The sequence below is a fragment of the Triturus cristatus genome, chromosome 5_1 (genome assembly GCF_964204655.1).
Source record: "Triturus cristatus chromosome 5_1, aTriCri1.1, whole genome shotgun sequence".
NCBI classification, from domain to species: domain Eukaryota; kingdom Metazoa; phylum Chordata; class Amphibia; order Caudata; family Salamandridae; genus Triturus; species Triturus cristatus.
Window position 1 is genome coordinate 955,226,105 of NC_140587.1, and position 11,052 is coordinate 955,237,156.

Consider the following 11,052-nt stretch of genomic DNA (forward strand, 5'->3'; position numbering starts at 1 on the left):
TCTTTTGGTTGAGTTACATCAATGGCCTAAATCTCTGATCTTGTGCTGTAACTTTAATGTTACCCTTCACTCTTGGTTCAATTCCTCTCGTATAGGGGTATGAACAACAGTCCCTGAAGGGCAAAACTGTCTTGGGAGGCACTGAAGCGGTTAATCACCTCCTGTGCCCTTGTAGATGTCTGGTGATGTTGCTGTCCTAGGGAGTCCGAGTTTACCTTCTATTCCGCCCCTAACAATTTACGCTCACGGATCGACATGTTCCTCACCAGTCACTCTTTGTTACCACTTCTTAACATGTTCTTGGAACAGACGATGATTTCTGACCATAATTCACAAAACTTTATCTTAGCCTAGAGCGTTCCTCTCAACTTTTCTGGCCTGGTACCTGGACCTTTGACAGGAGACTTCTTCTTGATAAAGGTTTTTTTTGTTCCGTGAATGGAGAGCAAGTTAGTGATCATGAGGACATACAGGAGGAGTTTTTACAGTTCGTGCAGAGGTTGTACAGCGAGGATGCGGTCGCTTCCATGGAGGCTATCAATCAGTTTATTAGGACACATTACCATCACAAACTGACTGGATCACAGCAATCCAGCTTAGAGGATCAGACTACTCTGTCCAAAGCTGGGGCTGCAGTTAGCCAGTTAGCCAGGGTGAAAGCCTCAGGACCAATTTCCTCTGGAAATGTATGTAACCTTTTCACATATTCTGGTACCTATCTTTTGTGATCTCTTTAATTCGTCTAAGGCAATTGGACACCAACATTGTTATCTTCCCCAAGATAGGGAAAGACCCTTTGCGTGTGGCTCATATTGCCCAATATCTTTGATAAATGCAGACTACAAGATTTACACCCGGGTGTTAGCCATCAGATTATCTTCAGTAATTTCTGATTTGGTAAATGAGAACCAGCACAGGTTTACACCACTGCTCTAGAAGACACCGGCATGGGCAAAACAGATAAAGAAATGTATTATTGATTTCCACTACACACCCTAGGATGCAAACTGCTTTCGATGCACAGCAGATCAAGCACAAGCCGTGCACATTTTTGTTTTCTGTACATCTATTACTTACTTCTGGGACACAACTATGGGAAAACTTAATCGGCTTTGCCTGGCCAATGTGATCTAGGACTGTATATTAATTGCATTTGGGCACTCTCCGTCTATCCCGCGGTACTTTGCTGGGATCTATTTTTTTGCAATCTCTCTGACACGATTAATTTAGGCCCCACATCGATTACTCACCGAGGCCCCTAACCCAATGATCTCGTGGTGTGAATTTCTAAAACAGGCCTCAGAAAGCATGGTTAAGGAAGATCTGGAATCCTTTGAGGGGAATTTTGATTCGTTTTCTAGGCAAACAGCAATTACAATGCGGTCTGAAGCATGCATATCACTACAACGAAAGCTTAACAATGCGTCTTTACCACGCATCCCTGTACCATGCAGTTTTTTTTACCACATCCTGCCTTTACTATGCATGCCACTTTCATGAAAAATGTAAAAAGGTATATATGTATATGTTAGGGTAAGGGCGTTTTTAGGGTTTAGGGTGAGTGTAGTTTTTTTGTTGGGATGGGATATGTTTTTGGTTGGTATCGGTTTTTGGGTGGTAGGTAACTTTTAAGGGTTTAGGGTGGGTATGGCTTTTTGGGTGGCAAGGAAATTAGTTAGGGTGGGTATGGCTTTTTGGGTGGCAAGAAAATGTTTCTGGATTTAGGGTGGGTATGGTTTTTTGGGTGGCATGGGAATTTTTAGGGTCTAGGGTGGGTATTGGTTTTTGGGTGGTAAAGGATTTTTTTAGAGTTTTGGTTGGGTATGAGATTAAGACACACACACACAAAGGAGTTACCCCCAGATAAAGTGCACTCTTCAAGACAGACATTTATTCCAACATTATATATTTAAATTTTATTATTGCATAGAAATATTTGCAGATAGCAATCTGTATGTGTTTTACACCCACATATATATGTAAAAATATACACACACACATACTTATATGTATGTGTGTAGAAAAATACATACAAATATATATTTTTTTAGAAAGAGGTTTTTTTAACATGCATGCCTATTCAAAGAAAATGTAACTATAAATTTAGCATATAGTCTTTAGAAAGTGTGGATGACGTATCCCTTGTGTATGGAAGGATCTTCCCAGAAACAACTTATATTTAGCTGGATGAATAGTTTAGAGGTTTAGTGATACGAAACTTAAGAGTGTTAACTGGAGAAAGAGTAAGAATTTGGCGAGGCAGCCTAGCTCCTTTAAATTGAGGTGTTTTGTCACAGTGAGCAAGCCCAAGGAGACATGGGCAGGAGCCACTGTTGTCTGATCACTGTAGGCCAAAGATGACACTGACACATAGTTAGGAATCCTTAGGAGCTTTTTGACTGTCTTGGCCAAGAGGCCAATCTAGAATGTTACTCCAATTTAAGCATGCAGTTGTGTGTGGAAGTGTGGCAGAACTCCTCGGACTTGTCCGTAGTAGAAAAAAACTGATGGTGACAAACTTGTGTGAACGGGGAAGGGTGGCGAATGATGGGAGCAGGCAAGCAACAGGATGGAGGTTAAGCAACAGGGAGGGAGGGCGGAAGCAAAACAGTGTTGGGCTAGGGGAAAGCAACACATGAGTGTGGGAAGCAAAGCCAACAAAGCCAGATCAACGTAGAGGGGGTTGGAAGCAAATTAAACCATCAGTAGAGAGCACCATCTGGAGCTCCCAAGGAAGCCCATGGGTGAGAAAGCAGTGGTGGGATTGGAGAGAAGCACACAAGACATGCGCATCACGGAGGTGGGGCAGGAAAACAACTCACGTGCGGCGGAGGGGGAGAAGTACATGAGAGAGACAGCTAGAAAACACATGCACTCTAATAGAGTGCTTAGACAAAAAGAAAAAAGTAGCATCTGAAAAGGTGCGTCAAGGCTCCAGAGGACAGAAAAACACAAGAAGAGGAAGGAAAGCCCACACACACTAACCATAAAGAAGCAAGCAAATGAGTGACAATGAAGTCAACCAATGGAAAGCAACGTGAGGGCTCCAAGCCGACTCAAAGCTAACAACATGTGTTGCAACCGACAGCACATGCATGATCTAGTAAGCAAGACCTAAACAATCATTGGCATAGCCAATAGGTCTCGCCTTTGGGACCTTATAAGTGTTTAGCCATGCAACAGTTGCATAACTAAATACTTATAAGGTCCCAAAAGCGAGACCTATTGGCTATGCAAAGCGGCCGTGCTGCCGCGAAAGTGAAAGTGATCGCGATCAAACATCAAAGCGGCCGCGAAAGTGAAAGTAATCGCGGTAAAACGCGCGCGCCCGCGAACCTGCACTGTAGCTCTAGGCTGGCAGCACTTTTTGGAGCCCTCTCAATAAGTCTCGCCAGACCAGCGCATGCGCTGGGTCAGGCGAGACCTAAAAAGGAGTTGTTTGCACAGTGCACCCAGCAAAGCCTATGGCCTCTGAGCTCCTGTGTGAATTTAAAGCACAGGATGACAGCTGACTTATGAGACAGTAAAACATTTTGATTGTTAAAGCCCAAGGTCAGATCTCAAACTGTACCACGTGGTTGGAGACTCAAGCGCCTGATTTTCATACAACTCAGGTCACCACTCCCTGGTATGCTCTACCAGCAGGAAAGCAGCTGAGCACTTTAAAATATTTTCTCTATGCTGGTATGCTTTCCTCAAACACTTTACTTAACCCTCAGAACCCTAAGAATTTCACTTAAAAAATGACAATTTATTTGAATGAGGTGTCTTACAAAAAATACTTCAAAAGTTATATTTCCGCAATTTCCTCCAACATCCATGGTCAACGTTACCAAGATGTACCCCCACCCCACCTGTATGGTATAAATTAAGCTATGTTCCCACTTAGAAAATACCTTATTAATAACGATGAGCAATTTTGCATGATATGGATACTGCACCTTGTTATTAACTTCCTAAATCACACATCTGACAAGAAAAGTGGGTCGATTGGGATTTCTTGTGCCCACTGGGCTACCAAGACAGAAAGTGGCCAAGATATGTAGGTGCGCTCTCTACATAAACAATCTAAAAGGAATTTGCTACATACAGGAATTCACATAAGGGGTCATAATGCTGTTAGAAAGGCATACATAAAACATTTCATGCAAAATAAAGTGTAGTAATGACGGTGACGCAGCAGAACCCGCCCCCAACCTGCCCTCCCCCACCACCGGTCCGTGTTACACCCCTGGGCCTCCATTCTCGAGGAGAAAGCTAGGTGCCGAAATTGCATGTAAAGCATTAGCATGGCAAACGCAACAACTTTATCTCTTAGGCTTATGTTTTTTGCAGTTTTATATAGCGCTAACTCGACCCAAAGGTACAGGAGCGGGGCGCTTTACACGTGGACCAGTTACACAAGGTCACATTCAAGTTTTAGGGAAGGCCACAGGATCTTGAGCTCTGGCTGAGACTGCAACCTGGTTCCACAGTTCCAAAGTTGGCAGCTCTGGCACTAACGCCACATCCCCTCCCCATTTGCTGGGTGCGCCAAGTTTCCTACAGGGCAAAACAAGACACCCAAAACAGAAGCTTATCGGAGAAGAGGAGTCACTCACATGCCATCAGATAGTGCGGTATTGATTTGTTTTTGGGTCACACTTGGTATCTGAAGCCCGGAAAGCTGCACGAAAATGTTTTGCGCTTCTACAATCAACAACATTCAGCACCGTAATACCTATAAAAAATGACAAGCGCTTATCAAAGTACTGAAATCGATTTCAAGCTTACCAGAAATTAAGGAAGTAGTCTCGTGACACGGTGACAACCAACTCCTACTTAGGTACTTCAAGACCCCTTCACTGACAATTCTTTCTTGCATCCGCTAACGTCTGTGCCAGGCAGGCACCGATTGCAGCAGCTACATTCACCCTCATAAACCATTAGTAAACACACACACACACTGCAGCTCATTTCCTGCTTTCAGACTGCATGAAACATTGATGCAAACTTGCATTTCCTGCAGGTCCTTAGAGAGTAAGGCATAGATTTCTGTCTGATGGACAAGCGTGTTCAGAATGAGATATGGCTTTAAGTGGGGCGGGTCCCTCCAGTACTGAAACCTGGCAGTAATTAAAATCAGACCTTCAAAGGGGTCCCTATCTGGCCCTATATTCATGTCTCTTACTTTACAGGAAAAAACACTGATCAATTACTGCACAATAACTGCAAAAACAAGCTGTGCCAGGGATGTAGTTCCTGTTTATGTTTCAGATGTTTTACTCAATCTTGCATTGCTTAAGAGTGTTTGTTTTTTCCAGGATGTTGCGTTTCTCCATTTGTTATATAGCGTATTATACCAAAATAGTGCCTCATTGAACCGAGTCGCCTCTAAGCGCTTGTGTGATTATTTATAACGGGCCGCAATTGCGACCTCTGGAGTTGGGGCTGAAAGTAGTGCAAGTTTCTCACAGTGCCTGTTAGTGGGTCATGAAGGTGTTTAGAACACCTGCTCATCCAATCCTTGGCCTCTCCACAGTGCATGCAGTGCAATAGCCATGTTTGCTACTTTTATTTGTAATTTTATTTTAGAGTGTGTAAAGGAGGTACATATCTGTCAAAATATATTGCCAGGCCGAAAGTAAAACGCTGTGCTTAGTGATGGGTGAGTGAGCAGGGATGGTGAAGTGAAGAAGATGCACGGATGTACAAGCGAGAGTGAAAAAAGGGAGGTGCAAAAGAAAGAGATGAGGTGTACGATATGCAGATGGGGGATTGCAGAACGGTGTGGGGAGAAAAAAGGTGCAAGCGTCTAACAGAATAAAAGACTGCAGAAAAGGTGGTGTGAAAGAAAGACCTGAAGTGTCCGAGATACTTCAAAGCCCACTACCCCTTCCACAGACCGAACTAATGTTTAATTCACAGTCTCATTTTCAATTCTAATTATTTGCAACAAAAACATTGTTGTTACTCTTCTATCTGATACTGCTAATAAGCACTGGCAAAGCCAACAGATCTAGCTTGGTTTAGGTGTGTGTCTCTTAATCGAATGATGTCTTGATGCATGAACACAACGCTCACAGAGAGGCAACCAAATACTGGTGGAGTGTGCCCTATGGAAATCTAAGGATTTTAGTTGACATGTTTTAAGCCACTCCCTTATTTACATGGGCCCCACCTGTTGGAAATCAATTCTAGTTATGCTTCTTATGCCATGCCCCCTTTAGAGCCTTCCCCTCACCCCGCGCACACCTTTTTCATCAGAGTTAAAGTTTTGGAAACAGGGAAGTTTACTTCAGGGCAGTGCTAACTTGCCCCATATCAGCATGAGCACCTTCTGCCAATCATGTTTCTTCCCAATGCCTCTTGGCGCGTTAGGACTTGTAGGTCCCCAATTCATATAGGGAAAAGGAAACTAAATGTTACAGAATCCAGAACGCTATCGGTTAAAAAAAAATTTGAAATAAAAACACAAGCCTGACTAAAGGTGCTCCTAGTGCACAGACCGAGTTGTAAACCCTGTTCACCAGTAATCTAGAGTTGTTCTGATCTGTGAGTAGCTCATTCACCCTTGGGTTATTTTTCGTTGCATTCTGACGATGCGTGTGCATCTAGGATGATCAAGGGAAAAGAAAAACTAGAAGTGCCAGAGAGCAAAGCAAAAAGAAATAGAAACAAACAAAACACACAGACATCAGCAGTGAGAGAACATCTCACATCTGATGCCCCAATGTGATCTAAAACATTAGGATGGACCAGAGTTGTGGACCATGATTACAAGTGGCTCATGTCAGATGCAATAATGATCACGCCTGATAACCTCCGACACAGAGTTGTTCAGAATTTGCTGAGTCCAATATTATCAGGTAGTCTGACTTTTTTTTTAGAATACCATAAGGGTTTTAGTGCTTACTGCACCAAAATCTACATATCCCGGTAAATAACTGGCTTTTTGCCCCTATTACAATCCCGCAGGTTTCACCTGCCAAAACGCTACAAAAGGTGTGAACTTTATTGCGCTCAGTATTTACTGTGTGTGATGGACATTGCACTACATAGAACTGTGAACCATGTGCAAACACAGGAATACAAGAGGACCAAATAGGTTAAGAAAGTTGCCATTTTGTCTGGTCACAAAGATTTTGCTATGAGTGGGTGTAATCATGGTCCCTCATAACGAGTGGCCAGGTAATTGGTGTGATATTAATCACACATGATAAAGACAGCCTCTGCTGAGTCACAATTTATCCGGAGTGATACATATCACCCAGTTAGGGGTTTTAAGGGAAGAACCTGTAGTTTCTGGGGCATACTGCACCAAAATGTGTGTTCCAGTAAGTGCAAGACATTTATTCCCTCTGATAAATATCCGAAGCTTTGACCTGCTGATACTTAATGACAAAACTCCTGAATGAGATCTGTAGGCTAGCGAGAGTTACCGCACATACTGCAGTTAATTGAGCTGCTTGCAACGAGGGCCTAACTCTTGTAGTACTCCTACCTCATTTCTGAATTCCAGAGTAAGTCGGCAGGGTATGCCCAGACGCGGACCCCTTGCTCACTTTGCCACTGGATTCAAGCTAACCTGGCTGATGAGGGGTGTTACCCCGAAACCGGTCCCAGGATGCTTGTTTCTGGTCCAGGGAAGATCTGGCGTGGCTGTTCAGGCTGGACTGTTCCCATGAGGCACAGGGTCAGACTGATTTGCATATGGCTGGGTCTGAACTGGGGTGGCAGAGTGAGTTAAAGAATGATGATGGATTCAACTCAGATGAAATAGTGACAGGGGTGAGTTTCTGAAAAGTTTCTGCGCTCCATCCATCAACTCCCTGTGTTTGCTTAGTATCTCAGTAAAACTACAAGAATAAGTCATAGCAAAATATTTAAGGATCGGACCCTTCGAAACTCACACCATACAGTCTCACTCCTGGCATTTTCTAATGGCCGCATTGTACACAACTTAGTGGTGCACCTAGGACTCGATCTTTTCACTTAACAAGCAAACTTAGAACCAAAATCCTAATTCTTCTTTACCGAAAAAGGTAGACTGGATGGGCTTCGTCTATTTCCAAATGTATGTCATGCACACACAGAACAGACTTCGTATTTGTTAGTGTCCGTCTATTAGGAGCACTGGAGCCCTCGCTAAAAAAAATGGTAGACAATAATAAACTCATGGGCTATTTTTAGAGCACGAGTAACAATAGCTCCCGGCCCCGTGCCACCGACAAACCGCTGGGAAAGCATCCTGGAGAGCGTTTATTCTAAACAAAAACGAACACGATGTACACCCAACACCCGCCCCCGGGGGTGGGAGGCGGGAGAAAATCCCTCTTCACAGCTGGGAGGGAGCGCACACGGGATGCGTTTCCTGGGGCAGCCGATTCTGGGAAGCATGGTTCACAGAAGTCAGCTAGGCGGAGAAAGGAGGTTTTCGGGCAGGTCCGCTCTCCGGGGCTCTGGGGTGACTGCAGGGGAGCGGCGCGGCACGGCCACCCGGCTGCTCTCCGCGCTGGCACACCTCTGGGGCTATTAGGCGCCGCCGCGGGGCCCCGGCACACTTTATATCAATTAGCCAGAGCTCCCCGGGGGCACGGCGACTTCTCTCTTCCCCAGGGGGGCAAAGAGGAAGCTGGCAGGCGACATTTCAAAGGCAGCCAGCGACTCATCTGGCACACTGTGTTCCAGCGTCCTCATTTTTCCTCCTCCTACAAAGAGCTGGGTTGTATGTGCTTAAGGCGAGGCACTGTTAAAGGAAATATATATGTGTAGCACTACATCTGTGGCAGCCCCATAAACGCACGCAGGTTCAAAGCTCCAGTCACTGGTACACAGAAAGCGCCTCAAAGCCTCTGCCTGTTTCACTCACAGACCGAATTTAGTGTTGGCTCATCTTAGTCTGCCCTCGGATTCTTGTGGAGGGGGTGAACTGTTGCATGGTAAACAGAGTATATGTGATTACTGAGAGGTTTGCACATGCCAGGCGCACAACAGATCTCAAGGTGCGAGTAACTTAGCCAATCGCGTGTATTTTTTTTTTTTTTTTACATTCTGGTACAAGATAAACCTGAAAACAGATGTTCCAGAATGCAAAAAAAAAACAATAATACACCCGAAATGAGACAGTGGCCTAGCACACTCCCAAATGTTTCAGCTAGGTGGGATTGCTCGGTAGTCCTCTTGTTATGTTCAACATTTTAATAAAACAAGAGGCAACAATGTGGCCAGCAAACTCCACCGTTCTCCGCTTTCCTCCAATTGGCTAACGCCCCCACCTTCATCTTTTGAGTGCACCCTCTTTGGAAAGTTAGCAGGTGGCTGTGTGGGTGCTTCATGACTCAGAGAAGCGCTTGGTGGTTCTATCGCGCGGTTCCTTTCTGATACTACGTTTCCAAAAACCACCAGATCCGACCACCAGGTGATAACTTGGTCCAGACGCAGCATCCCTGGCCTATCCGCAACCCTGCGCTTAATCTCGTCTTGATCAATACTTTTACGGGCAGCGTCAGCCGACAGAACTAGTTGCAGTAAGGGGCATTAATACTAACAGATCTCTATCACACACTCGTCTGGCAGTCAGCCATGACACCACCTACCGAGCAACACTGTCTACAATCCGCTCTTCCCATCACCCGAACCACTGGTACAATGTAACACCACCTTAGCGAACTTCAAACACTCAACACAAATTAACGAAGTGGAGGTCAGGGGTGACACTAAAGGTGCCCCCTGCTGGACCATTCGCCTTCATCTCAAGGGAGGGGGCGTGATGCTTTTCTACTGTGCTCCCTGGAGCAGAAAAAGGAAGGTACGGAGAACATCTCCATCACAGAGCTCCTCCAGGTGATGACGAGAAACGTACCTGCTCGAGGAAAAGCAGTAATGAAATTGTGTATCCTTTTACGTGACACCACTCAATGTTACAAGTACGTGCGGCATAAGAACATACGTGTATAAATGGAGGCCATGCAGAATGAGGCTGCGCACAGATGACAGCATTCGGGGCCTGCAGGCCTCGGCGCTGCCCACCCAGGACGAGCGCCGGCGGGGCTGGGTACCTACCGAGCAGCAGGAGCCGGTGCGTCTGCTTGTACTCGCGCTTCTGCTCCTTCAGCACCCGGTCGATGCTCTTGCTGACTTTCTTGGCCTCCTTCTCGGCCTCCTTCTCCTCCAGCCGCAGCTTCTCCCAGCTCTTGAGTTGCTGCTGCTTGTCCTTGTGGCCGGACTTGTAGAGAAGCTGCTGCGGCGAGGGCTTGTCCCTGCCCTCGGGCCCGCCGCCGCCCCCTCCGTTCTGCACGGGCAGCCCGCGGTCCCCGCCGCTGGGAGAGCGCTGCCTGTCGTCCACGCCTCGGCAGCTCAGCTCGGGCGGAGGCTGCTCGGAGTCCGAGGCGGTGGCGGTGGAGATGGAGCCGGGGTCCCCGAAGAGCCGCGGGCGCAGGCTGTAGCACAGTCCCATGCTGGCCGGGCGGGGGTCCCCCGGAGGCGGCCCTCCTTAGCTCGCTCTGCGGTGCGGGAGTGCGCGCGCTGCGGGGATGGGGCAGACGAGTGATGGGCGCCGGCGGCGATGCTCAGCGCTCCATGGTGCCCCAGTGGCGGCGAGGCTCTAGTTCCGGGCGGCGCCGGAGGCTACCAGGCCCGTTAGGTCTCGGGAGTGCCATAGCGCATGGTGCTCCGGGGGTGGGATCGCCTGGTGCTGATGCGGCCGGGGTGGGTATGTGTGCGGCACCCGCTGCCCTCGCTCTCTCCTCCGGGAAGCGCTGCTCCACTTTACCGTAAAACCCCCAGCGCAGGCTCCCCTCCGTCAGCAGCCAGCACAGCGCCCTGCCTGGAGGCGCACTGCACCTGCAGCCCAGCGCGCGCTGCACATCCCCGCGCGCACCCAGCCTTCATCCACTGCGCGCTCTGCAACTGCACGGCGAGTAGCGCAAGTGCAGGCAGCGTGCACGGCTCTATCCGCGAATTCAGCCTACAGTCCGTTGTTGTCTTTTATCGTTATGTCATTTGTCCGTAATGTCAGCACTTTTGGGTCACGTAATAATTGTCCCCACAGCAGAGCAAATTATCCTGGGA

The 11,052-nt window shown here is 47.1% G+C and overlaps 1 protein-coding gene across 1 annotated transcript in view; it reads right to left on the reverse strand.

The window, feature by feature from the left end:
• GNAL (G protein subunit alpha L) overlaps positions 1–10,820 on the reverse strand; it is a 796,854-nt gene extending 786,034 nt beyond the window's left edge. The window contains exon 1 of the mRNA XM_085606069.1: positions 10,045–10,820. Coding sequence (XP_085462195.1) covers positions 10,045–10,438 — 394 coding nt within the window. The 5' untranslated portion in view covers positions 10,439–10,820. The remainder of the gene's footprint in view (positions 1–10,044) is intronic.
• Between the last annotated feature and the right edge of the window lie 232 nt (positions 10,821–11,052).